The sequence below is a fragment of the Idiotropiscis lumnitzeri genome, chromosome 13 (assembly GCF_059441095.1).
Source record: "Idiotropiscis lumnitzeri isolate Australia: NSW breed Sydney's pygmy pipehorse chromosome 13, RoL_Ilum_1.0, whole genome shotgun sequence".
Classification (NCBI taxonomy): Eukaryota; Metazoa; Chordata; class Actinopteri; order Syngnathiformes; family Syngnathidae; genus Idiotropiscis; species Idiotropiscis lumnitzeri.
The window spans coordinates 11168256-11195842 of NC_142403.1; the positions used below are offsets into that span (position 1 = coordinate 11168256).

A 27587-nucleotide genomic window follows, 5' to 3' on the forward strand; every position below is an offset into this window, starting at 1 on the left:
ACTGTTATTTAAAGGTCAACACAAAATGTCAAATGAACAGTATTGTGATTTACACTAGTCCAGATAGCTAAAACGTAAAAAAAAAAAAAAAAAAAAAAAATATATATATATTTGTTTAAACACACAACGTATAATTGACTTTGTTTTATGTTTCAACGTTAACTGATGTTTACGATTTGCTGTTTGTTGTGAATTTAGCGACAAATGTCTGTCCGACTGTCTGTCTGTCTGTCACAAGCTGGCGTCGTTTGTACATAAAATAGATTCCGCGCATGAGTCCGTGAACGCCTCCTTAGTTGAGCCGCCAGGCTTTCTGGGACTTGAAATTCGCCAATCAGCCTAGCCTAGGTTATAGGCAGCTGTAGAAACTACATTTCCCATGAAGCCTTTCTCACTATCGCGGAAGTATGCGCTCCTTGGCGTCTAACTCTTATCAGCAAGTTCTGATAATATTTTGCTAGTTTCTTGGGGGAAAGAGTCAAGAGGAGGCAATATAACGTGTGGATTTCCTTCATTTTTTTTTAAAAATGGCCACTATTGTATTCATTAAGAATACGGCAAAGGCAACGACGAGGCGATGTTTTATTTCACATCTAAAGGTGCTTTCTCGAGCAGGAGAGAGTCACTCGTCTTGTTCATTGCCGCCGACGACATCCTCGTCCACGACGACCTGCCTCCGGTTCATGTCCCAACGGACCGCAGGCAGGTCGTCAGCCAGTGAGCGAAACAGCAGGCGGGGAGCCGTGGCGCTGTCAGCAGTCACCGCAGCCGCTGCAGTGGCGGGGTTCTTGGCCAACGGCAACCACTTGCAGCGGGCCGAGATGGCGACGCTGCTACCAGAGAAGGACCGGGACCAGAAACTGGAACGGGACCAGGAGGAGGGCGACATCTTGGAGAGGTGCCGGGGATTCATGTCTCCTCCGATCACTGACGTCGCCGAGCTGCAGGGGAGGAAAGATGACATGTGCACCAGGATGGAGATGCTCATCATGGAGACGCAGGCCGAGTTTTGCAAAGCTTTGCAAGCGGTGGACGGTGGCACGTTCAAGGTGGATCGCTGGCAAAGAAAAGAAGGTAGGATACACTTTGGTATGCTGAAGAGCATTTGCACATTAATGACACTGCATTATATGCTTGTTGGTCTTTTGGAGGAAATTTTAGGATAAGCTGTATTTAGGTTCACCCTTAAATTTCGGTAAACGTTTCTCTGGAATTTTATTATTATTGTGTGAAGGCGAAGGCCTTCACACATATGTTATTCTGATTCTTTATTAATATTAAACTTATTCCTCCCACTTTTTCGGCGCTTAACTACTTCCACATAATTCAACCGATTCATTCCACTTTTAACGTGTTCCACATATTCATGTGATTGGGGGCTTCCATTTTTCATGTCATTCACTTATTCAGATTATTCACAATTTCACATTTTTCACCCCCAAATTCACCCCATTCATTTCGATTGGGAAATTCAACATTTCACATTCAAATGTTTCCAGTTTGAAATTCAAGTTATTCAGGTCATTCATTTCACATTCATGTAATTCCTTTCCCATAATTCATGTGATTCACTCTATTCATGTAATTCCTTGAACATAATTCAGGTAATTCAATTTCCGGAAGTGAACCGGTCGTGACGTATTTTGACCGGAAGTGACGTCACGAAACCGGAAATGACGCCACGAAACCGGAAGTGACGTATTTTGACCGGAAGTGATGTCACGAAACTGGGAGCGACGTATTTTGGCCGCAAATGACGTCACGAAACCGGAAGTGACGTATTTTGACCGGAAATGACGCCATGAAACCGGAAGTAACGTCACGAAACCGGAAGTGGCGTATTTTGGCCGGAAGCGACGTCACAAAGCCATTATTATTATGATAATGACGCCACTTTTTGACCTTCTAAAACGTCCAATTTAATTTTATTCAGAATATGCTCTCGGAGGTAACTATTTGTTACATGATCCAAAATTCCCACTTTTCCTGCTAGAAAGAAAAAATCATATTGCAGTGATTTGATACATTTTCCAAATGTATTTAATCACCACATATTTCTCAAGTGTTTATCTCATTCAAGACATTTTTCCAAAGTATTGTCTTGTTCCACAAATTCCCACTCTTTTCAGTGCTGCGATGACAAAATTCCCATATTAATAAAATCAATAGCGATGTTCCAAATATACATAAGCCTTCCAGATTTCCTAATTGGTGACCAATTCTCATTATATTAGGACAACTGTTGAGTATTTACATTTCACTTAATTGTGCAACATTTCAGTTCCGCGTCAGCGCTTCAGCACTGCCATGAATTTCTGTAGCAGTTGTCCATTTATCCGCCCATCTTCTATTGACGGTTGCATGCATGCTACGGCATGGATATTGTGCTTTAGGTGGTGGTGGCATCAGCTGCGTGCTGCAGGATGGCCAAGTGTTTGAGAAGGCCGGCGTCAATGTGTCAGTTGTCTTTGGAAACTTAACCGAAGAGGCCGCCAAGCAGATGAGGAGCAGGGGCAAGGTCCTCAAAGGGAAAGATGGTAAGCGCTGTCGACTTTGTAAACAACTGCAAGATCAAATTAAATAACGTCAAAGTACTCGAAGAAGCCTGACTGACATGAAGAACACGAAGTAACAAAGCAAAATGATGTTTTGTGTATTGTCTCAGGCAAGCTGCCATTTTGTGCCATGGGCGTGAGCTCCGTAATCCACCCCAAGAACCCATACGTCCCCACCGTGCACTTCAACTACAGATACTTCGAGATCGAGGAGGAAGATGGTGAGGAAGACGTGCCATTGTTTGCGCCTTGACGTCAGCAGCCATCCGTGTCTTTGTATCCATGACTCCATTCATCACCCTTGTCTCCTCTCTCCCTCCCTCTCTCCTTCCTCCCACATGTGTGTGTGTTTTTTGTTTTTTTTCCCCAGGCTCCAAACAGTGGTGGTTCGGTGGCGGCACAGACTTGACTCCGGTCTATGTCAATAAAGAAGATGCATTTCACTTCCACAACACCCTGAAGGAGGCCTGCGACAAGCACCACTCGCAATACTACCCCGATTTCAAGAAATGGTACAAAGGGACGCGCGTCTGAGGGTGTGATGTCATTACGTTGGATACCGAGGGTGTTTCTTGACTGCATGATGTTGATAAGACAAGAGTGAAAGAAAAGACGGTTACTAGCGCTGTGGCTTTCTGATTCCCTTCGCTGTGTGGCTGTCGTGAAGTCAATTCAGGTCAATATTTAATGGCTGTTCTATTTTGAGCACCTCTAACTCATGACAGAAAATACAAAGACAATTGCTGTCCAATTTTGATTGATGCTTTAAAAATACGGTTGGTATTGGTTACAGTCAGGTTCAATATAATCTACACATCACGCATCTCATTAAATTACAAATTGATCGAAATTAGGGCTGAACAATTCACCAAATTGAAACATATATTGTAGTAGAATGCAGTTTTCAATGGCAATGGCTAAAATTTGCTAATCAACTGGCTGAAATATTTATTTGTTTATTTGCCTCAATTTTAGTGTAAGATGAACCTAAAAGACCAAAATATTGATGTATAAAAAATTGGATATATTTTATTTTAGTACAGATTCATTAAATGCAAGAGAAGATTTAAAAAATATATATATCGCTATAATGATCAAAACAATCGCAATTTGATTTGTTTAGTTAAAAAAAAAAAAAAACTACTTTATATGTATACATGTGGGGAACTGGTTGGCACAATGACCTCACAGTTCAGGGGTGCAGGGTTCGATTCCGCGACCCTCGTGAGGAGAAGCGGCTTAGCTAATGGATGGACACACATTGCCGCACATTTACATACATACAGAAAATAAAGAATGTTTGTTAGCTGACATTTTCCCTAGGCAGTTACAGGACATGATTATCTCCACAAGTCAATCTTTCTCATTCCGATGTTTTTCAGGTGTGACAGATACTTCTACGTCCGCCACAGAGGAGAGACTCGTGGCATCGGCGGGATCTTCTTCGACGACCTTGACGGCCCCAGTCAGGAGGAAGCTTTCGCTTTCGTCAAGAGCTGCGCACGCACCGTGGTGCCTTGCTACCTGCCCATCGTATACAAACACCTCCGCCATCCTTTCACCGACGAGGAGAAGGACTGGCAGCAGGTGCGACGAGGGAGGTGAGTGTGTCGTTGTGGATTGTGTTGTCTGAGTGGGCTCCCTGTGAAGAAAAAGAAAACGATACAAAGTTCAAGTCAGATATTCTCCAGATTAACATTGTAATTTTTCTAAAATCCAAAATTAGATTGTTTGCAGATTGGCGTAATTTTCCAACGATTAGCATCATATTTTTCAAGTAAGAAGATTTCCGCAATTAACGATCATTTCAAATATTCTATTTTCAAGATATTTTTTTTTTAAATTGAGGCTATCATTTTATGAGAATAGACATATGTTGGGTCTTAAAAGTAGTATAACTTCAGATATGTCAAATTCTTCTTGTACATTTTAATAGATTGTCATCTTGCAATTTAAAAAGTTGTATCTCTTCACAGGAAATGTACAAGAAAAAAGTAATTAAAAATAGTCTTTTACATTTAGGTTTACTAGAATACTGTAAATAATACTTTCAAGATGAAAAGTTGTATCTTTTTAAGATTAAGTTTGGCATTTTACAAGTGCCCATATTTTTAAGGTAAACAGTTGTATAGTTTTAATATTAATGCCGCTTACAAGAATTAAATCATATTTATCATATATTTATTTTTCATAAATAGTAGTTTTTTTATTAACATTTCACTTGAATAAAAAAAATATATTAACAGAATTTTGCAAGGATAGACATTTTTATGATAAAATAATTTTTGTGCTTAACATTGTAATTTTACAAGAGGAAAATCTCATTTTCACCATAACAACATTGATGTTGTTATTTTACCGCAATAAAATAAATTAAAAAATAAATCTTTTATCTTGGCACGTCAGCCACAGGTTATTTTCTTGGTATCGAGAAGACATTTGTATAAAATCTGTTTTTAACTAAGAATTACCGGTACTCAAGTTAGATGCATGTGAGACCAGCGTGACGTTGTGCTTCAGGTACGTGGAGTTCAACTTGGTGTACGACAGAGGAGTGAAGTTCGGCTTGGCCACGCCAGGATCCCGAATCGAGAGCATCCTCATGTCCCTTCCCCTAACCGCCAGGTAAGTGGCGCAGCGCGCAGCGGCAGCTTGTCAGTGACAAGCCGAGCTAACCGAGTGCATCTTCCTCCTCAGGTGGGAGTACATGCACGAACCCGCCCTAGGCACCCGAGAGGCCGAGATGCTGGAGGTGTTACGAAATCCAAAAGAGTGGCTTTGAGCGCCGTGTTGACACATTCACTCGTCAAAATGGATGCAACATCCATGTTGTATTTGATAATTGTGCTGTTTACCAAAATAATAGGTTCCTTGACATGTTCTTTTTTTTGTTTATTTGTTAGTTTTTTAACTCTGCTGTCAGTCACTGGAAGGCCGAGAGGACAAAAAAAAAAAACGTCGGAGGTACATTGACATGTCCTTTTGTGTTGAGACTAAATGTCGCTTGCGGTACTTGAAGTCTTACTGCTTTTCTTTTTTTTTTCTCCCCACACATGGTGTGAAATAGAAACAAACTGAATGTGTCGTGTCACTTGTTTTTCTGGTCTTCGGCTGATTACTTTGTTTGGTTTCTTTCAATGACAATTCAATGTTAGCCTTTTGGATCATGTTTCATGCAAAGTTGCAAGGCCGAGGCCTACTCCAAGGACAAATATTGCAAATTTCACATTTATATGCTTGTTAAATTAATGAGTAAATACTGAAATACGTCCGCATGCGAAGTACGTCTTTTGGTTAACATACGATTGACCAATCCATATGAATTTTGCCAAAAATATTTTCTATAAATTGATCCAACATTTACCTTGATTCTGTCTCTCTTTACAAATAAATCCCAAGTTGGAGTTCTACTTGACCCTTTTGTTTTTCTTTTATGAGTGTATTTTAATGTGTTTTTAAAAAAAATGACCACAGATAGTAAGGCATTTTTAAAAAATGACGATGAGCTATAGTAAGACTTTTTTTTTTTAATAAGACAATTTATAGTAAGGCGTTTTTCAAAACGACGAGCATTGATAGTAAGGCGTTTAAAAAAAAAAAAGACGACCACTTATAGTAAGGCATTTTTGCAAAACGACCATGTATAGTCTGGCGTTTCATTTTTTTTCAGCAGACTACGGCTTAAAAAAAAAAGACCATGTATAGTAAGGCTTTTTAAAAAAAAATGTCTACCGAGTAAGGAAATGGATCCTGAATTTTTTTTCTGGCTTGTGGTCGCCTTGTTGAAAATTATGATAAATACTTCAACCGTCCTGTTAACTCCTAGTGGATGACAGTAAAAGAGAAATATGTCACATTTGCCATTTTTTATATTGCAAATCATTTCACACTTTTTTACATATTAAAGATTTCTTACAGGTTCCCTTGCATTTTGTGTTGCTGTACGTTAGCTAAGGTAATGTGGGACAGTGCGTTAAAATGGATACCAACACAACAACAGGTCAACTTAAAAACAAAACAGTGCTCAGCGTTAACAAATTGTATTTCATGTATGCAACAATATAGCATTAGTATGCCTGGCCCAATCAATTAATGTTCAGTCAGGGGTGTCAAACTCCAATTCATCATAAGCCACATCAAAGTTAAGGTTTCCCTCAGATTATGACTTGAAAACCAAATACCATGAATGAATAATAATTTTATCACATACGTGCAATTACCCCTGCGCTTAATTCAAATACACATTTCAAAACAAATTGATTTCGAAATCAGGCAAACATTTGAGTAAACAACTTTTCAGGTTAGAAGAAATTTGAAGACAAATGCTTACAAAACCAGCTCGCGTGACTTAGTTCTTGTAAAAAAAAAAAGAGAAAAAAATTATTAAATAAACATGAAATAGACATCCTATTTTTATGAAGTGAGCCGCCTAAAACGAGCCTTGAGTTTGACATCCGTGGTTGAAGTCGTTTTCAATTGTTACCTTCAGGCGGACATTTGAGCCGCGAGGCAAATCACACCTCTCAAAGGACCATTGTGTCGCCACACCAGGCCAAAAATAATAAGAATATTTCAGAACTTTGTCTTAAAGAGATGACTGTAAGCCACCACACACACACAAGTGCCTTATTAGTTATCGGCTACAATAGATCCATTAATATGAACGCATTCATATGCCCTTAAAAGCTTAAAAATCTTACTGCAATTTGACTTTCACACAGACAATACATACAGTATTTATATTTATATTTTCACAGATTACATTAGGTAACACATGCTTGACATGGACTTGGTCCATTGTGGCATTCAATACACAATCTTCCCCGAGAAAGCTTTTGCCTCGTTTCCAATGTCGCGTGGGAAAGGACTGGAGGCGCTTTGGGGCGCAGGGAAGATTTTCACAGTTGAGTGAGGCTTCAAAACAGCATGTCAAAGGTCAACAAACACAGCGGAGATACTTCACATAACAGTCGACGTGTATATGACACATTCAAACTCAAATGAGGACCCTCTTAAACATTGTTTAGCAAGTTCAACTAAAACATTATCGACCGCAATGGATGGAAATCCATTTGGGCATTTATTTGATATCTTTGACCACTACTAGATGTTAAGCTAACGAAATTGTACAATGTCACTAGTGGTATTAGTGACAAGCAGTTGTCAACTAGTGACATTTTACCTCACTTAGTAACATATAGTTGTCCAACTACTGCACAGAAAATTCCTAAAGTAGTGGTAAAAAAAATGTTACTAGTGTTACAAATGTTCTTACTAGTGAGGACAAAGAATGCACTAGACGTTGCCGGACTTGTGATTGTGACAAAATGCTAAAATGTTGATGTTGATGGTGCTTTCCTGAATGAGAGCGGCATTGTTGTGCAGAGCCGTGCGTCTATGATGCTCTTTCCGAACCGTGCAAGCAAATTGTAAATTGTAAATACTTGGCACTGGCCTCCAGAAAAATCCTTCGGTATGGCAAGAACAACCATTCTTTTTTTTCCTACTTTGACCGCATGAGAGGTTTGCCTTGCTACAGCACAGATGTTTGTTGAATTTGGCACTTGCGCAATCCTCCTCTCCAAAAGGTCAGTGCAAACATTGAGTGCTGGCAGAGATAGCATCATACGTTCACTTCCCGCTGGTATTGATGATGTCCTCGTACTGCGGCGGGGGCTCCGTCTCCACGCGGACGTCGGCGCGGCCCACCGCCTCTTCGTACGACGGCGGCCGGTCGGCGGTGCTCCCCCGTGCGGACGCCGCCTCTGAGCCGGGGTAGCCGGCGGGGCTGCTGTGTGCGCTGAGTTCCGAGCGGTCGTCGTGGTGATAGTCCCGCCCCCAGTGGTCCGTGGAGACCACCGACAGCACGTGGTCGTGGCGAGCGTGGGCCAGGCCGGGGCTGCGTTGCGAGCGCTTGCGGGAGTGGCAGCAAAACACGATGGCGGCCACGGCCACCACGATGAACACCACCGTCAGCAACGGCACGATCAGGTACAGCGAGTGCACGCCGCCCACCACCGACTCAAGACCTCCTGAAGGGCTGCTTTCGCGCACGTATTCCTCCCAGAAGCGCCTCTGTCCGCAACCACAATACACACATTAGGACCACTTGGTGTCAGCAGGACTGCGCCACTGATGTACATTGCAATATTTGCAAGAATAGCACTCTGATAACTGTTTCATCTGACACACTTTTTTCATCGGTTGGCTGGGCCTGCAACTCATACTCGGGTGTGACTCATACATATTAATATTATAAAATACCCGTTCCCTAATTTAAAAAAAAAAAGTAATTTCAAAGGAATATACAAAACAAGGTTTGAATTCTTAAGTCTTCTATTGATTTCCATTGCAATCCAGTGCACATCCTTGACAAATAGATCAGCCAAATACAGGATGACGACAAACACTACTGTTTTAAAAATAAATAAATAAATGAATCCCTTCAAGTGGTGCCAAAAAAAAGCCATACCATGCACAAAGTGTGTCAGGAATTGTGTGTTCTACTTCTTTCTTGTGAGCGGATGCATTGGACTGCAGTTCGGATGATTAAACGACATCATCATCATCTCACCGTCTTCTCGTCATTTTCGAAAGCCTCGCGGGCCTCCTCGTAGGTGCAAATCTCCTCGCGGCACTCCCTTTGGATGTTGCCCTGCTTCATCTCCTCCAGGAGGAAGTTGGCCCTGGGCAGCCGCCGCAGCACCGAGTGGGCCGCGTCCGCCGGCAGGAACACTTGGGTCGGGGATGGGCACAGAGTGACGGAGCAAGCCGAGAGATTTTGCAAATTGTGAAAAAAATGCATTAAAAAAAAATACCTTCAATAATTTTTAAAAAAGTCGCGATGGGTGAGAGAAAGCGACCCCGCGAGGGGCAACAGCCAGGACAGCGACCAGAGCAAATTCAGCAAAGAAAGTGTTTTTATAGAAAAGGAGAGTGTGGCTCACAGAACAAAAAGAGGACAGAGATGCACACAAAAAGAGGAAGAGGGGCAGGGGTGCTAACGGAAACAAAGCCTATCCGGTGCCCACATTTTCTGCATACGAACAAAAGCATCTTTAATTTTGGCATCCAGGCGGGATGAACTAGATGGGATCGATCTTGATAAAAACACCACATGGCCTTCCTGGTGTGTTACTTTCTTAATAAGTAATGACATCCATGTGACTCTAAGACTTGATCCAAATACAAGCACATGATGCAGGAAAATGGGAAATTCTCATGAGAGGAAGAAGAAGAATTACGTGTAGAATTAAAAACAAAAAACAGAAAGAGCCGTATGTTTGACAAAGCTTGTGGAAAACTGACACACTAGAAAAGAAAAAGACACCAAGCGAGGTGGGAACTAAGAAAATATAAGTGATGGAGTCATGGGAGTCCAAAACCAGAGTGTAATATAAAAGTAAACCTACCACTCCCCATGCTTCCTGTCTGTCTCCCCCGGGTGACTTATCTGCAAAGAACAAAATAAACACAATATCTTTTGAACTTGCTGATAAATGCCAGACATTTACTAACTGTGCCTCGCTATTAAAAAATAAAACTAAACTAACAGTCTTCCTCTTTAACATTTTTTTACCCACAACTTATTTCAACATACGCGTTCCCGAGGAAGCTTGTGGTAATTTTGGCAAACTAAGCTGATTTAAAACAAACATAACCAGCTCATTATGAGGACGAGCGATATGGAAAATTGAGACAGTTAATAATAATAATATGATTTGATAATTTGGAGAAAAGTGGTGTCACTGCCACACGAGTGAGAGAGGAGTTAAAAAAAAATAAAAAAAATCGTCCGGTTGTGAGTGACCAATGGCGGTCGCTGTCCACGCTTTCTCATGGGCGGCACGGCTTCGTGGAAACCAACAAAACGAAAACCCGCGACAACAAACACAAAAACGAATATCCTCCCGTTAAACAAAGACAACAGCGAGATGTTTGCTTTTCGATTTGCCATTAAAAAGATGCACCGCCGCTGGCTAGCTAGCACGGGGCGGTTACGTGAACTGTCGTTCTCTCTCGGAGGCGTCGCAAACCGAGTCAGAGGCTAGCTGGCGCCGCGTACGTGACAACCAAACAAGCAAACAAGCAACCGGGGGATGATTTGGGAAGCGTGTGTCAAAGGTCCAACATACACATGTCATTAGCGAATTACTCCATTTGTAACTCGTTTTCAGTTAATGGAAGAGAGTGCAGTAGTCCAAACGGCTTGTCTTACCTTCTCCGCTGGCCACAATGCGCATTTGCGACTGCTTCGCCTCCTCTGCGGCCGCTACACACAACTGGACTTGAGTGTCGCTGGGCTGACAGTGCGCATGCGCACAACTGCTAGCGGGCCCACTGCTCTGATCATTAAAGGCACAGATTAAAAAGACGATGACATCAGAACGTTTAAACGCTTGACGACATAAAATAACAGATATTTTATACCTTACCAGCACACAATCAGTGTTTACCTGAACAGTTATGACAACATAAATAATATTGAAGCGAACACTGCTAAAACAATTTATTTGTCTACCTGCCATAGCCAAAGAGAGAACGAGAGAGAGATCGCGAGAGTGAGGGAGAGTGAGAGAAAGAGAACGAGAGAGTTAGAGAGAGAATTAGAGAAAGCGAGAACTAGAGAGAGCGAGAACGAGAGAGTGAGTGAGAATTAGAGAGAGCGAAAAAGAGAACCAGAGAGAGTGAGAACTGGAGAGAGAGGGTGCGAGAAAAGGAATGGAGGAGAGAGGGAGAGAGACAGATAGAGATAGAAAGAGAGAGAGAGAGAGACGCTTGCTTACTTGCTTAGCGAATGATTGCAATATATATTCCACACGAAATAGCGTCCTGAACAATCCATAAAGCAGGCTGACCAAGCGAGAAAATTCACGCTGCTTCAGGTTAGTCACACTCGGTGTGACCAAGTCGAACCCGTGGGCCGAAATAGCGCCCCGTTGCGGCATACCTGGAAATGTCACGCCAATTTCAGCTTCATCCATAAATGCGACTGATCGGCCACGTTTGGCCTTTGACAAAACAAAAATGTTCAGTATTGAATCAATGGACGCTGTGCCACAGCCAGGCAACCACTTATCAAAACGTTTATAATTGCAGTGGCAATATTCCCCGGTGTAAAACTGCCCGCTTACCCACCCAATCCACCTCTTATTACCAGTTCTAAAATGTAATAATTATGGAAACTATCCAGACTATACAAATATGCACGATAACATCATATAACTGCGCTAAATCATCCTAACCAAACCTGATTCTTAAACTTATTAAGTTGTGCAGATTGCTAGACACGTTTTGCTAGATGAGGTTGGTTCTAACAAGTTTTGCCCTGACCAACCAATCAGAGGACAGGAAAATGCTGATGTTCTTGTGGGCCAGCAAGCTGACCCAGAAAGGAAAATGTCAAATCTGATTGGTTAAAGAACAGTCCTATTTCTAACAGTTAAATTACATGAGCCAGCACTGTTGATTCTGAAGGTCCTGGGAAGATTAACCTGACTTGGGGCCTTTTGCACGGTCTTTACCGGTGAAAAAAGTTTTGAAATGATTAATTTTCTCATCTCTCATTTTAATAGCACCGAAACCTGGTATTTTATCAAGGGTGTGCAGACTTTTGCTATCCACTGAATTTGGTGTGCACTAGGACCGAGCGTGATCGGCGCGCGTGTTATTTCAGCGCTCTTGCTCTCTTCGGTCAGAAACAGAAACGTCACGAGCGTCCTCCGGAGTCGGGCAGAAAGTGAGCATCTCCCGGTTGCGTTGCAGCCAGCACAACACGCTGTTTAGACGACGGCGGAACGGAACTGGTTGATGTGCTCCAATTGAATACGGCCAGCAACCTCATGTTCTTTTTATGAATGACTAAGAAAGACAGCTCGGCTCGGCAGGCATGTCTTCATCCGTGAGCGGGACGGAGGAGGTGCGCGCGTCGGCGTTGACGCCCCTGAAGTTGGTGGGGCTGCTTTGCGTCTTCCTCGCGCTGTGCCTGGACGCGGGAGCCGTGCTGAGCCCGGCGTGGGTCACGGCAGACGACCAGTACTACCTGTCCCTGTGGGACTCGTGCTGGAAGCCCGTCAGTTCGGCCGAGTGGTCCTGCAACAGCACGTTGGCCACCGGTGAGAGAAATATTCATTGTTGTTCTTGTTGTGTTAAATTAAAGAGCGTGAAATCGGGGCTTGATTCATATTGAAATACCGCAAAGGGTGCAAGGATAATAACAAAGAGACTCTGCGCAAGAAAATGTGCAGATGCTTTTCGGGGCTTGACAATTACAATTAGGGAAGATCAGCCACGAGAGACTGCTAAATGACTTAAAATAATTTGCTAGTTAATTTAAAATGTGAGCACATGAAAGAGAAGCGCGAACAATTGGCAGCTCACTTGGGAAATAAACTTTTTTTTTTAATGGTGGTGAAATTAAAGACTGGTGAGAGTGGGACACCTTTCTATTGAAATGTAGGCTAAGCTTTTTGTTCAATATTTATCTTGGGAATGATGTGTTGTGGGAATTCATCGGAGGCCAAGAAGCGCTCCGGCTGGGGTTTCATTTGGCCTTTTGTTATTCCTCAAATGAGCCTTTTGTGTGGCTCCTCAATGGCCCACAAGCGAGGGCAACTCGGCGTCTGAGGACCCCCTCTCCACCCAGACACCCTCCCTCCTCCCGAGGGAGATCCAGATGCCTGCAGATTAGTAACCTGGGAAACAAGTGCAGCGCTCTACAAATGGCCATTTTTTTTCAAGTCACGATATGGAGTTGTCACTTGAAATGCAATGCATGGAGGACTGTCATGATAGAAGGTTCTAATGCTCCTCGTTTCTTGTAACAAAATGTATTCAACCTTTACTGTAGTGTGGTTCTATCATCACACTTGAAATGAACAGGATGGAACAACAATGCAGCAATTCCTTCTTAAAGGAAGATTGTGTTGTTAGCATAGATAGTCATGTTTTTCTGCAAATGTTTTTTCTGTCAACCAAAAAGTGGAACTTAAAAAAAAAAGGAAAAAGATTAGGAAAACACCAGAAAAAGTGTGGTTTAGGTACCAGTGATGACAAAAGAGGAAAAATATGATGATGATGATGACAACCATAGAACAAGAAATGGAACTTGTTGCCATGTAGGAAAGCAGCACATGTGACTGATTCTTCTCTGGTTGCTCACAGTATGTTGAAAGTGACAATAAGTTGTCAACATTCATCAAAAGCAGAAATGGAATGCTACTTCCACACCAATTGCCTCACAGTTCTGAAGTTCTGGGTTTGAATCTCGGGACTGGCCTTCCTGTGTGGAGCTTGCGTGACTTTCACGTGTTTGCTACTCTGGCATTCTCCCACGATTATTGATTCAAATTGGATGGCAGTGATCGGAGTGGACAGTACCTCGTGTCCAATAGTCGCCCCTTGGTGTCACGCTTTGAGCATGAAATCAATCCTGTTACTTTGACACTCGGTGCTTTAAAAGCTTCAACCCTGAGTATGCTGCAAAAAGCAGAGAGGACATTTTATTCTGAAGTTTCCCAAAAGAACGTTGTTCAAAATTGCCGTTCGTTTATTATGAAAGTGGACGAGACTGGCGAGATACAACGAAGAAAGATGCTGGGTCATCGTAGCCAATCAGCGTACGGGATAACTTGTGCTCTCATTGGTCCATCTCACAACCGGGAACCAATCACGTGCCTTGTGTGAGTGCCCGTGGAGATGTACAAGGCTTTCAAGTCAACTCATCTATTTGAAACAACGTATCTTTTCGCACTATGGTTGATAGATGGCTGTATTTTTATTTTTTTTGGGGGGGATGAATATTTTGGAAAAAAATATATTTGGCTTGGCCCATTTAAAAAAATAATTGTGGCCCTTGAGTACTAAAGTTTGCCCACGCTTGCTTTTGACACAAGAAGGAATGTTTGACGCTCATGCAAGTGCGTTGGGTGTGTGTGTTGGTGTCAAGCAGGTGTGACATGAGCGGATGAATGTGGCGACGATGTGCGAGCGGGTCCGTCGTGTCATTCTTCGTGCTTTTGGATCTGGATTTTGAGATTGTGTTATCTCAGCTATCTCGAAGTGTTAAGGGTTCGATGTGGGCTGCTCTGTTTAATTGAACAACATCCTGTTTACTGCGTTTTGTGTGCGTGTGTGTTTGTGTGTTCATGACAGTTAGACTTGAGGCCCTTCAATGACACACATCTTCGCCTTTTTCTTTTTTTTTTTGCGGGCAAGATAAACAATAAATTGATGCCCAGGGACTTTTTTTTTTTTAATAAGTCAACGCTCAGATTGGCTCTTGAGTTGAGTATCTCCTTTTCCCATCTGTCATCAGACGAGCTATAGATTAGAGGTTTGGCACTTTGTCGCTTGTCAAGCCTTTAAGCGCTCGAGCGCTTGCTGTGTGGTTCCGTTCCAAATCTGAAATGAGAGCACCCTGCGCACTGATAAGACTTTCGCCTGATGCTGCAGTTTGGAGACATGATGGAGCTGTCGGCACCAAACTGACCCACGGAGAAGGATGTGCAAGATGGCCAAAAGTATTGGGACACTTGACAGGAAGTGACATCACCTGGCATGTTCTTGCTGCTTTTCTGTTCATTTTTCATTTTCTTGTTTGACTTTTTTGTCTGCATGCGTTTGGCTGGTCAGCAGTCCAGGGTGCATGTAAGAGCCAGCGCTTGCGGTTGACTGCCGCAACAAGTGTTTCTTATACAATGTGTAAACTATGTTTCATACACTTCAGAGTGTTATTCACCAGTGACGGGTCATAACACGTCAGGGACCTTTCCAGTGATAGCGCAGGTCCCACTCTACAGGGGCCTCATGTTCTTGTAAACCGGAGGGAAAGATTGCTCTGCTTTTTTTTTCATTCCTCTTAACATCCTGTGGTGACAGGGTCCATTATAAACATTAAATCCTGAACCATATTTGGTCAAAAGTAGTTAGTGTTTGTTTACATTTCAGCTGCTTGGCCCCCGCTTTCCCTCCGACAAGAGCGGGAACGATACTTTAAGCAGCTTACGTTCCATCAATTTGCTTCTGGTGGTTTTAATCATTTTGCGCGTGAAGAGAACGGATATATTGTTTGGAACGACTCCCTGGCCTCCATAGCAGACAATTGAAGTTGAGCTCAAGTCTTTCAAGACAATTTTCTTGGAATGGCTTTGTGCACCTGTTTACATGCAGCTCTCCTCTTTCTGCACTGCAGGCCAAGACTTCCTCTCCATCTCAACAGTTAACAAACCATGGATAATTAGGCCTGTAAAGCAGCACTTCGTAGCCGCTATTCATGGCCAACATACTAGACACTCACTGGCCACGGCATTGGGAACACCTGCACTATTAAATGGCTTCAACACAAGAGCTGCATGCATTAGAATACGGAGATGTGTTTCGAATATACTGCCATGATCTTAGAACCAAATTATTATGATCTACGCACTGTCAACTGGAATGTATTAGAAGAAACTGGACATTTGTAAAATTGTCAATATTAGGGATTTTTGCATGATTTAGAAGACAAATCTCAGTCTAAGCTTGGTTAGAACTAAATGTAGTATGCACTGTGCAATTGCTCACAGCAAGAGAAATAAACCAATTAGAGGTAGAAAAAGCAATGCACGACAAAACAAACATGGAAAACTTTGAATGTTTCCATATTCAGCTTCACAAATGTAGTTGAAATTATTCCTCCCTTTGCAAGCGAAAAAAAAAAAAAAAGCAAAACCGTGCAACATTTTGCAAAATGGTCAGCAGCCTGATTTCAAGTCAAAACAGCAAGCTTTTCTTTTACTGTAAGCAAATATGAAGGCAGTGAGACCACAAATATTTTGAGGGCAAATCATTTGAGTGGTTACAAAGTAGCCAAGTTAGTTAGTCACCTGATCTCAACTTTGTGGATGTTTTGATGCCAAAACATTGAATAGTCAACCCGTGGAAAAGGTTGTCACCTGATCTCAAACCAATAGAACATGCTTTTCACTCATTGACGACAAAACTGAAGTTAGCATGACCTACAAACGAGCACAAGCGCAAAACTTTAAACAATATTCTTCATTGGACATGTCAGTCACCTGATCTCAACCCAATAGTTTTTTTTTTCATGTATTGAAGTCAACAAACCTGCAGTTACAACAGAATCGTAGCCGGCGGAGTCATTCGACTTTTGTGTGATACTCCCTCACCGAGACGTCATGTGATCCGTGTGCGCGCTCATGCCTCACCTCCCTCAATGCAAGCTTGTTTCTCTCCGTCGTTATGCAGACTGGCAGATCGCCACGATGGCCCTGCTGCTGGGCGGGGCCGTGCTCACCCTGCTCTCATTCCTCGTGGCGCTTGCGTCCTTGTGCTGCAGTTCCAGGAGTCGCTGCTACAAGCCCGTGGCTGTCATGCTCTTCGCTGCAGGTAGCGACACAACTCATAGGAGATGCACAACAAAAAGTCACCTCATTAGTATTTCATTCTCATCATTCATTCAGGGCATTTAATCAGCTCCACTTTACAAATTCTAAGGCAAACCAAGACAAGAGATGCCTCAAAAACAAAAGAAAAAGATACTGTCAAAGATTGATAGTAGTAATACGATACGGACAGATAGTTCTAACAATCCCATAATATCAAGAAACAGCTTTGAAGTATGAGGCTCATTTGGTGCCATAATGGTCATTGATTGAACGAAGGAATGAAATAATATTTGAAATAAATTAACGGTGTACGAGGGGTTTGCACATCTGCCTCCCATTTCACAGGGTGTGGTGTCGTATCCTGGCCTTCTCTGCAGACAATTTTTTTGTCCAGCATAAAGTGCAATTTAACTGTGCTCGATCACGGCCTTTTCTTTCTTTTGGTAATTTTGTAGACAGGCGCGGATGGAAAAGGGCATTTGCACCGTTGTGAGTGTGAACACGGCCAACTTATGTCCCAGCCAATCAAAGTGGTTCCGCTCATTTCCTTTAAATTCAGGAGAGGCACATTGTAGAAGCCAAAATAGACTGGCTGGTGTCCGCGTCGATTGTCAAAAATCGAAGCGCGCAAAGTCCGTTTATAAGGAGCGGCAAGCAGACCTCCACTTGCGGCTAATGTAAAGTTGGAGATCACAGATCACCACTGTGAAGTGGACACGCCCATATATATTACGTAATTGAATGGTCTGTTATGGCGTCAGACCCACAGTTGCGATACGATAGCTCACCTGTAACTCAAAAACAACAAATAAAGCTCATTAGGACTTTGAGCTTTCTGACCATTAAAGCCACAAACATGTTATATGAGTGCATCTTAGGAACAATGGGAATACTGTTTCAGAGTGTGCTGGTGTACCTAATCATTTGACCTGTGCCACTTTTCCTTTGCAGTGGTCCTCCAGACATGCAGCCTCGTCTTGTTCCCCATCAAGTTCATCGAGGCGGTCACTCTGAGGGTTTACCACGAGTTCAACTGGGGATACGGCCTAGGATGGGGGTCCACCATCTTTTCGTTTGGAGGGGCCATCCTCTATTGCCTCAATTCCAAGAACTATGAAGACTACTATTAGAACAGAACATGGAAGAGAAGCAGAGGAAGAGGAACTTGACACCGTCTTGAACTTTTAGTCACACTTGCACGACCACGGGGCAGAATAACAGCAAAAACAAACGACTGTATTTGAAACACGGTCCAGGGCTCCAGACTGCCCTGAAATGGTGGCACAGTGCTAAAATTGGAGACAGTACAATTAAAGTATTCATCTACTCGCACGTGTATGACTAATACATTTGCAGATTTTTTTTTTTTAATTCTTGAATATTTTTTTGTTGCTAACAAACTCCACACTTCCACCAATTAATCAGAAAAAAGAGTGAAAATTAATATGCAAGTCAATTTGTAATTCTTGTGTGCCACTAAAATTTAAATTTAAAAAATTTCATGTTAGGAGCCACATTGCTCCAAGTAAAAAAAAAAAAAAAACAGTCTGGAGTCCTGCAGTCATATAAGCTTGCCTTTACAACGAGTATGCACTCACCCTTTGCAACTTTCTTTGGTATTTTGAACGAAAAACAGGTGTGCAAAAAGAATCCACAATGTGAAATTGTGAGGCAAGATCGCGTCAGATATTCTATGAAGAGAGAAAAAAATATTCGGCAAGTTCTCAGTGCACCTACAGGAAGTGAAAATGGGATAAAAACCTACTTGGCAGGCGTAACAGCTTGCACTCATGTCAGAAGACTTAGTACAATGTTGATGTGTGACCATTCCTTCATTTGTGGCTTGATGTCAGGCCTTTGTGCTTTCAGTTTTTCACATCAACTTCATCCACCTTCGTCTTTGTGAAGAGAAAAGGTCTTTCCTCAGTGTTCCCGCAACGCTACGAGCAACTGTCAAAAACGTCTGTTAGATGAAGAATTCAGATTGAAGGAGTTGCGTCCAACTCCTGACTGATGAACCAAATAACAAATGTGTGTGTGTCTATTTTTGTCCACGTGGTGCATGTTTGCTTCTCGTTTAAGTGGAGCTCCAGCAGGCCTCGGAATGAGGCAGGCAAGCAATCTGGGCAAAACAGATGGCTCCAATGACCCCATATGAAGATCAATCAACCAATCAGAACCAAGGCGGAAAATAACAGGAGCAAATCAAGCCAATTCCCCGATGGGGGGAAGGAATGTCTCCAGGAAGGAAAAGGTCCCATTGAGCCGACATCCTGAGTACGCCGCAAATAAAGGCAGCCTCAGACAAAACAAGGAACAGCCAAGGAAGTGCCACATTCCTTTTGGGCTTGTCACAAAATTGCTCAGCAGCATATCCCTTTCTTGTTATGACGCTGGTGTATCGGAGCAGATTCAAATCTGAACCAGTGCGAAGGAAGTTAGCAGATGATCTTGCGTGCGCGTGTGTGCTGTGATTGTCAAAGTGGATCATTGTAGTTAGCCGAGTATTAGTGGACTGCATCTAGCTGTTGATCCACGATCCACTGCTACAGGAGATGCGTAGAGCAATGCTCAGAGCAGAAAGATTGTGGAATATAGTAAAATCGAAAACTACTTTCAATGGGACGCTTCCATGGGGATAGATCATCATTGACAAGTTAAACTGAAGTGACAAACATAATTGAAATGTTTGAACATAAGTGGACGCAAATTGTTGTTACATGCCATTTTGTTGGAGAGCACAAATAAAACAAACAAAAAAAGTTTGATTTACTTGTATGTTAAACTGTAGAAAGTTAAAGTTCCCTTATACACAACACGATAAAAATGACGTTTATTCCTGTTGTTCATACAAATAACCACATATTCTTGTTAATCCACATGGAAAGCAACCAATTGTCAGTGCTGTACATGCCGTCATTTTTGTTGCCAGATAGATCACAGTCATTTCAAAATAAACATTTTTCCCCTTACAACATTTCTGACTAGCGAGTGGCTCACAAATGCAAACGAATGCGGCGCCGTATACTTTGCTGTGGCTCAATGCCGAAAGCTAATTCTGATCAAGTGCAAGAAAAATATTGTTTGCTCGTAATGAGTTTCCTGTTGTCGTGTTCCCAAGTCCTTCCTATGTGTCATTGTAGACTGACCGATGATAACCGAGCGCCAATCAAGTGTTTCGTATGTGGGAGCCGCAGCCACTCATTCAAAGCACTCTAAGCAGACATGGCAGCCGATCGCGGTCAAGTCACAAAGCATCCGCTCCTTTATTAAGTACAGCAAGTTGAGGCATTCGCACAGGAAATCGACATCTTTTTATCACGTATACAGGAGGACATAATATGCATAAAAGTACCAGCGGTATACTGATACGCATGTTTTAGTGTTCTTTTTTTTTACAGCTCAAACACAGAGCCAAATACAGTGTAAAGTCTACATTTGCATTAGTCAGACCTTTTATAACATTGCTTTCATTATTCCATTGTCAGCAAAAGAGAAATCGACCCAATTCCTGGATTTAAGAGCATGATGAATTCAGGAATGATCCGGTTGTGTAAACAGAGCAGTCACTCTTTCTGTGTGGAATGTTTGCAGGTAAAGCACAACCTCTCGTCACTTCTCATTTGCCTTGACCGTTCGGGTATATAGTCTTGAGCTTGTATGTCCTTTTGCTTTATTAGCCAGTGGAGTCGCCACACCCCCTGAAAAAGAGCTTTTAAAATCAAAGTGCACAGGAGTAGCAGATAAGAGCAGGGCGAGTGGACGGGGGAGGTATGGTGGCTCTTCCTCAGCAGGTAAAAGGCTCTTAAATATTATATGATTGAGGTGAGATCCTCCGGGAAGGGGTTTAAAAAAACAAACACACAAAAAAAACCCTGCAGATTGTGGAGGGGTGGACCAAGGACTGGCGGGGATGTGATGGGAACGTGCGAGACCGGAGCTCAGGTGTAGCGCGGCATCTCGCATTGTTCGCAGCGGTTGAGAGCAGGGTGGTTGAGGAAGGTGCAGCTGTCGCAGCTCCACTGAGCACCCTCAAAGTCCTCGTCCCTCTGTGGCCCCGGCACCGGCACCGCCCCCGGTACCTGCTTGGGGCAATGGTCCCCTTCTGACACACACAGTTCAAAGTGAACCAAATTTTGTTATTAGAGTCATTTTTTCCCCCAAAATATAATATCACTCACAAGCACAAATCTAACTGATGTGAAATCTGGTCCTATCAAGTCAATCAATTAGGTAAAAATTTGAAGAAAACACACATGGAGCTCTGCAACAGCTCTGTCTCTCTGTCACGCGCTCTCTTATTTTTTTTTTTCACTGCGGTGAATGTGCATATTTACTGCAACCGCACCGACTGACCTTGTACCTTTGCCTCGTGTTCGCCTGTGTTTAATATGCGAGGTGTAAATGTTGAATGTTATTTGTGGGTTAAATCAGACTGCTCAGCCATGACATCGTGCTATAAGGTGATGGTTTCTCTCGTGATCCTATGGTTGATCTGCGATAGCTTCCCACGCCATACCATGGAAGTGACTGTCTGCTTACGCATGTAAACAGGTTATTACGAATGTTGTAGAAAGCGGAATGCGTAATCGCTGTTCAGATGCTAGAAGTGTCACAAAAGCAAAAAATATTAGAATGTTACATTTAAACTTGTGATCATGGTCAAGAAGAGAGTATTATTTTGGGGGAAATTAGGTGTGTATAAAATGATGAAATGTGGAGCTTGAAACAACTGTCCATGTGCTCTTAAATGGCTGACATGGCATATGGGGATTGCGACATGTCTGGTAGTGAAAGTTTAAACAATTGTGAAATGGTTTCAAATTGAAACAGCGCCCCCCCCCCCCCCCCCGCCCCCTCAGAAAACAGCTATTCTGTTCCTTTAAGTGCCCTTGTTGATAAAGCTCCTTTTAACAAGTGCTGCAAAGACCAAAAGATATTCAATTGATTCTTGGTGAACTCTCTGTGTCGTAAAACGCAACTCACGATGACGAGACATTTTTAAATGAGACTTTTTGTTTTTAAAAGTCATTGGAGCAAATGTATACTTTGACGGCAATTGGAACTGCATCATAACAGTTTTGTGCAACTCGAGGCATATTGCCCTGTAATGTAAGCGACTTCAGGGACTTTTGACTTGCTGAGGGACCCCACTGTACATTCAGCACAATGTAGATCTCATGCAGCAAGCACTTTAATACGAACACATCCATGAACGCTAACAGACAAAGGATTAACAGGACTTTTTGAAAGGATTGTGGCCAGTATTGCAACAATTTACCATCAGCCAATGACATCATGTATATTTGGACAAATTCATACAGCAAAGTTGACATTTGATGCACTGTTTAGGAGCTCACTCACCTTTCTTTCCTGGCTTGGGTGGCACCACTGGGCCAGGCTGAATGTTGTCATAGAAGTTGTTCATCGCTTGTGGATCAAACTTCCCTGTTGAACAACAAGAAGGTTTGTATGCATTCTTTGTCAGAGTTGACGCCATTTTAAATAGAGACACCTAGATGAAGCACGATCAAATTCCACTTGCTGAAGACCTCTGAGGGACATGCGTGTATGAAATAATTTGTTTTTAGAACTGCAAGCCTTGATGGCTCAAATGCTCTGCCGAGGTGGGCGGTTGAAGAATAAAGGAAAGATTTGCGAGAGGTTTTTGAGCGCAAAACCCGCACTCCTGTTTTCAAACATTGGCTAACTACTTTTTCAATGTGATTAATGTACAGAACTTTAGTTCAGCTCCGGTTTCCTTTTAAAGTGCTGTAAGAATTCATAAACTTCTTTTTGCACTTGCTCTGTTTCCTCAAATGGTCCACGGTGAAAAACAAACAAGTACTACTTAAAGCCCGCAACAGTGTGCCCTATCCATTACAGTTGAGTGAACACGTATTTTAGCACGTGCTAACTTTCCGAATCAGGCCTGAAGTTCATATTTTGCTCTCAAAAAAATCAGTTTTAATTGGACAGAACAAGACAAGATAAGTAATATGAATAAATGTTACAATGAAAAGTCCTCCTGTCTGCAAAATAATTCATATGAGGAAAGTCATTAATCAAATTTTGGTGAGCTGCTTCTTACACAAAAAGCTTTACAGCTGTTTTTTTCTACACCTCACGGTTAGGTGAGTACGGAGTGGGAGTGGTGACGCACAGCAGCCACACGCTGCTCACTGACCCAGCAAGCAATGAGCCATGGAGCAGACTAATTCCGTTTATGGATCATCGGAGCACTTAAGAACTCTGCATCTGTCTGAGGACGAAGCTTCCTCCATCACTCAAGAGACAACTGTCTGCTTCTAGGCTTGGCTGTTTAAACGTCAATGTTTCCAAATAAATCAGAGTTGTTGTTCAGGATTGCGCATTTAGTTAGTGTGTTTGTGCATGTGTGTGCGCACCTCTGGACTGCAGCAAATCTGTCTCCTTCAGGGTGCAGTCGATATCAATCTGAAGCTGTCTGTTAAGACTCCGCAATCGAGTCATCTCCTCAGGCTGCAGCAGATAATGCAAAAGACGAAACCACCAACACATACAAATTACACCCAAACATCCTTTCTCCTCCTCAACCTCCTTTAAACATGACTGGAATAAGGTTGGCAATCACTCACTCTGGGAATAAAGCTGGTAGAGCTGACTCTTCGGAAACGTCTCTGTAGAGCGTCGTATTCCATGTTGTTGACATCCGACTTGAGCTGCTCCAGTTTCTGCCTCTCGAGCAGCAACTCTTTCAGAAGGCGCTCCATCCTGGCTCGCTGGTGGAGCAGGAGAGCTGCAGGTAAACAATTTCATGAGAAGGAGAGGGACAGAAAAGACATGCTAAAATAAAGAAATAAAATAAAAATATTTATATATGTTTCATTGGCATCTTTTATATAGCTGAGCCAAGTAATATCTGCAAGCTACAATAATCAGGTACACCACAAGATACAAAACTGGTAGACCTGTGTATTTGAATTACAATAACTTTCTTTTTTAAAAACTATAATAATACGTTTTGACAGACAGCCTTACAACAACAAGTCCAGGAGTAGAAGCTTTCCTATTTACCACACTTGTTTTTCCAAAGACATTTGTATACTTAAGGAATCCAAACTAAAGATCGTAACTTTAGACTGTGTCCACTAGGGAGAGTGATATGAGCTCAATATTGAATCACAATATGTTTTTCGTTCAATATATTTGACAATATTCTATAGGTGGTGAAAACTAATACTAACACTAAGTGTTTTTGAAAAACTAAAACAAAGCTGCCATGGAAACAAATTGAAACTCATTAAATTAAAAAAAAAAACACAAATCAAAAGGAAATAAAAATTAACTATAATTAAAATTCCCAAACTAATAATAACTCATTGTTAAAGTCAATGTTCCAATAACTCCATTCTACTGCCATAAGAGCACACATCAGCGTTTTCACAAACTAAACAATCAGTCCCCTACCTTGAGTGTAGGCATAGTCATCAGAGCCAGAGCTTGAACGTCGGGGCATCTTTTGCAACTGACTGGCGACGTTGCCCGGTAGAGCCGAGATTGGGAGGATGGGCGGAGGGGCGGCGCTGCTGGCCCCGAGGTCGACGATGTTGAGCAATGATTCCGCCTCTGCCACGGGTGGCGAGCTGGGCGGTCTCTGGGCCTGGCCTCCGGGGGACACTTTGATTTTGAAGGAGTAGGCCGACTGGCCTGGCTGAGGTGAGGAGGTAGGCCGAGGCCTGACGGGGCCATGATGCGGCAGGTACATTCCGGGGTGGAAAGGTGCGGGTGCCGCAGGTACGGTCATTGAGACGCCCCTCGAAGGGGAGCCAGGCGATGTACTGGTGGCCATATAAAGTGCTCCCTGGGGGTGGGGGCTGTGCACAGGGGAGTTGCTGCGAGGCCGTGGGCCTTCCAGAGTAATTTCGATCTGGTTTTTAAGAGAGCTTTTTGGGTGATAGGGCCTGTAAACAGGTGTCTGCTGCTGGGGTTGTGGCTGGTGATGGTAGGGCATGCTTGGAACGGTTGGAGAGGTAATGGGGTGGAAGACATATTGCTGGTGCTGGGATGTCTGCTGGGGTTGCGGCTGATGCTGTGGGGAGCTGTAAGGCGAGGCATAAGCGGGTGTACTATATGGAGATTGCTGATGGTGATAAACAGAGGTGCCCGAGGAGGACCACGGTGACGGCTGCGGGCTCTGGGAGGGTGAGGGTCGAATATAAAGGGTGGTGTTGCTGCTGTTAGCATAGTTCCCCGGGGTTATCTGCAGAGCCTGCGGTGCATTGGGTATACTTTGCGAAAGCGTGACTGTGATAGGGTTCATCGTATACCGTGAGATAGGGGAGAACGTGGGGGACATACCCTGAATCGTCGGTGGAGGAGTGGGCGTGCTGGCTGAACGGCTGTGGTCGTTGATGATAAAAGGATTGTAACCCGGCGAGGGCGCCATTGTGGCGGGGGCCGACAGCGGCTCGGGGTAACTGGGTCTCTGGGGGTCAATGTGACTGTCACTTGTGCTGTGAACGAGGGCGCGTCCCGCTGCGGCGGCTCCTCCATTCGGCTTGCTTGCTTCTGAGCCTGGGTAGCCCAGGCTGATGTGCAGCATGTGATTTCGACTTAAGCGCCCCTCCTCCGGACTGTGATGGAACTCTCCGTAGAGGTATCGATTACTCTCCTGGGCCAGCAGGTGGCAGCAAAGATCCAGGTTATTGTTGTTCTAAAACAAAGCACAATTTCAAGCACAACACGTGAATGGTGGCAATGTTTACAACTATGAAACATATTACACCCAGCCTGGCAGGGGACCTTCATTTGAGTCTGCCGTGGCCCTCAACATGCTCCAAAGCTACTCTGCTTCATTCATAAAAACACTTGACAGAGCTTGAAAAATGAGTCACACCTTGACCAGAATGTGAGAAATGGAAGGGACCCCGTCAGAACGTGACAAGACTGCAGAGACAGGAACATAGCGCAAGTACTTCCCTATCGTCATTGCCCGGCGTTGACACTTGTGATGTGTTATTTACTTGAGATTTGGTCATCTGGGCATGCATGCCATTTTGCCAATGTAAACACACCCGTATCTGCTATTGCTTCAAATGTACATAGAATTAAGATGTTAGAAAGTATTTTAAAAAAGACTCCAGCTTGGAATCTTGGAGGTGTACCTATTGAAATGTTCAACAAGTCCATGCTCCTCAGAATAGTGGAACAATGAAAACCACATACAATAAATGTTGAGGGAAAACTGAGGTAGTGCCAAAGAAATATAAATAAAGACGAATGGGCAAGGATATGTGACTCCTTCACACGTGCTGTGTTTATGCATGTACCTGGAGAAGACACTGTGACACCACTCCTTCTGGGATCTCGGGGAAGCGCTGCTTGAGGTCCAGCAGGATGTGATAATCAAGCTGAGAGCCCCCTTGCGCCATTCTGACCCAACACACCCGCCAAGCCACCGAGTCAACGATCCCACAGCCGCAGACACTCAAATGGCCGATGTCCTCTCATCCCCTAAGGAGGCTGACAAGAGACAAACACTTTCAATGGGAGTGCATGCAGAAATCTTAAGACGAATTGCCTGTCAAATGTGCCAGTCAGTGAGTCAGCTGAGACTACGAAGCTCAGAGAACTTTGAAGACAAAAACTGCAGGTTTTAGTCTCTAAAACAAGCAGTTCATCCAATCACATGATCACACAATTGTAACAAACTGTGCCTAAAATTAGATTGTTTATGGTTTCACTTACACTGTTGCACCGAGCAACTACGACATGCCACGGCTAGCTAACCGGCTAGTCATCAGCACCTCTTTCGTTCGCGATTCATAAATTCAAAATACTTTAAACATGCCCGACGCAGGTGAACATCTTCGCGCAACAACCAAACACGTGATTTCTGGCGTTTCCCTGAGCCGGCCAAGCAAGTCGAATGGGATTAGCCCACTTCTTTCACTGGTTTCGTGCTAACGCCCCGAATGCTATAACGCTAGCACGGTGTGTTGCTCAGCTGTCAAACGCTCGGGTTGTTGATAAACTGGCTAAGCTATATGCTAATACTAGCCAGCACTAGCAAAAGACTACATCGTGACACTTACCATTTTAAAGAGCTTCCCTAATGTGTCGAAACATGACAAAGTTCAGAGGGCAGTTGTGCTGTCTCGAAAATAGTGCAGCGGGTGTTGTAAAAAATGACAGGAGGCAATACAACTTGTAGTTTCACATTCCACTAGGCCCTTGCCACTACACTGCATTGCGTGCGAGCGAGGACACTGTCCTCTCGCGATAATTGATTTTCCCAGACCCGGAAGTTGGAAGTTATTTTTCTTCTTCTTCTAGAGTATCATGGCGTTTGGCAAGAAACTACTGTCCCCTACTGGTAAAGAGTATGAACCAGGCATGCAGCAAGCCTATTATGCCAGGAGATAAGAAAAAAACAAAATCCCCCAAAAATAAAATAGAATAAATACTAATAATAAAACTACTACTAGCACTACTACTGCTACTACTACTACTACTACTACTACTAATAATAATAATTATGATAATAAAAAAACGAACAACCCTGATTTTAAATTCTTCGATTCTCCCAACCAAATCTGTAGCCGCAGTACAGGTCACTTTATTTTAGCTTAAGAACTCTCTGCATCATTTGCACAGCCGTTGT

General features: G+C 43.1%; 4 protein-coding genes across 5 annotated transcripts; 2 read left to right on the top strand and 2 right to left on the bottom strand.

Moving 5' to 3' along the window:
* The first annotated feature begins 342 nt into the window (after window positions 1-342).
* cpox (coproporphyrinogen oxidase) lies at window positions 343-5965 on the top strand. Its single transcript, XM_088312313.1, has 7 exons — window positions 343-1074; window positions 2394-2537; window positions 2666-2776; window positions 2926-3067; window positions 3938-4156; window positions 5076-5180; window positions 5253-5965. Exons 1-7 carry the CDS (start codon window positions 528-530, stop codon window positions 5335-5337), a joined length of 1353 nt encoding a protein of 450 aa, XP_088168439.1. The 5' UTR covers window positions 343-527; the 3' UTR covers window positions 5338-5965.
* A 441-nt stretch (window positions 5966-6406) lies between these two features.
* Window positions 6407-11357, bottom strand: prrg1 (proline rich Gla (G-carboxyglutamic acid) 1). The gene is made up of 5 exons (XM_088314142.1): window positions 11342-11357; window positions 10774-10900; window positions 9968-10008; window positions 9130-9290; window positions 6407-8630 (listed from the first exon to the last, which is right to left on the bottom strand). Exons 3-5 carry the CDS (start codon window positions 9975-9977, stop codon window positions 8187-8189), a joined length of 615 nt encoding a protein of 204 aa, XP_088170268.1. The 5' UTR covers window positions 9978-10008; window positions 10774-10900; window positions 11342-11357; the 3' UTR covers window positions 6407-8186.
* An 896-nt stretch (window positions 11358-12253) lies between these two features.
* Window positions 12254-18378, top strand: tmem47 (transmembrane protein 47). The gene is made up of 3 exons (XM_088313562.1): window positions 12254-12670; window positions 16803-16943; window positions 17894-18378. Exons 1-3 carry the CDS (start codon window positions 12445-12447, stop codon window positions 18070-18072), a joined length of 546 nt encoding a protein of 181 aa, XP_088169688.1. The 5' UTR covers window positions 12254-12444; the 3' UTR covers window positions 18073-18378.
* Window positions 18379-19758: 1380 nt separating this feature from the next.
* tab3 (TGF-beta activated kinase 1 (MAP3K7) binding protein 3) lies at window positions 19759-27218 on the bottom strand. Of its 2 annotated transcripts, none has more exons than XM_088313560.1 (7): window positions 27019-27218; window positions 26254-26446; window positions 24392-25637; window positions 23560-23720; window positions 23350-23443; window positions 22307-22390; window positions 19759-21047 (listed from the first exon to the last, which is right to left on the bottom strand). In XM_088313560.1, the coding sequence occupies exons 2-7, from the start codon at window positions 26353-26355 to the stop codon at window positions 20884-20886; spliced, it is 1851 nt and encodes a 616-aa protein (XP_088169686.1). In that variant the 5' UTR covers window positions 26356-26446; window positions 27019-27218; the 3' UTR covers window positions 19759-20883. The 2 variants fall into 2 exon arrangements, with proteins under 2 accessions (XP_088169686.1, XP_088169687.1); XM_088313561.1 differs by lacking the exon at window positions 27019-27218 and adding an exon at window positions 26672-26939.
* Between the last annotated feature and the right edge of the window lie 369 nt (window positions 27219-27587).

Bases quoted from the DNA above. Each gene is read 5' to 3' on its own strand.
- cpox (XM_088312313.1), top strand. From the start codon at position 528: ATGGCCACTATTGTATTCATTAAGAATACGGCAAAGGCAACGACGAGG. The intron at 1,075-2,393 runs GTAGGATACACT...ATTGTGCTTTAG, and splicing joins TCGCTGGCAAAGAAAAGAAG to GTGGTGGTGGCATCAGCTGC. The intron at 2,777-2,925 runs GTGAGGAAGACG...TTTTTTCCCCAG, and splicing joins CGAGATCGAGGAGGAAGATG to GCTCCAAACAGTGGTGGTTC.
- prrg1 (XM_088314142.1), bottom strand. The intron at 8,631-9,129 runs GTGAGATGATGA...GGTTGCGGACAG, and splicing joins TCGAAAATGACGAGAAGACG to AGGCGCTTCTGGGAGGAATA.
- tmem47 (XM_088313562.1), top strand. From the start codon at position 12,445: ATGTCTTCATCCGTGAGCGGGACGGAGGAGGTGCGCGCGTCGGCGTTG. The intron at 12,671-16,802 runs GTGAGAGAAATA...GTCGTTATGCAG, and splicing joins CAACAGCACGTTGGCCACCG to ACTGGCAGATCGCCACGATG. The intron at 16,944-17,893 runs GTAGCGACACAA...TTTCCTTTGCAG, and splicing joins TGTCATGCTCTTCGCTGCAG to TGGTCCTCCAGACATGCAGC.
- tab3 (XM_088313560.1), bottom strand. From the start codon at position 26,355: ATGGCGCAAGGGGGCTCTCAGCTTGATTATCACATCCTGCTGGACCTC. The intron at 25,638-26,253 runs GTACATGCATAA...GCTTTGTTTTAG, and splicing joins TGTCACAGTGTCTTCTCCAG to AACAACAATAACCTGGATCT. The intron at 21,048-22,306 runs GTGAGTGAGCTC...TGTGTGTGTCAG, and splicing joins ACCCAAGCCAGGAAAGAAAG to AAGGGGACCATTGCCCCAAG.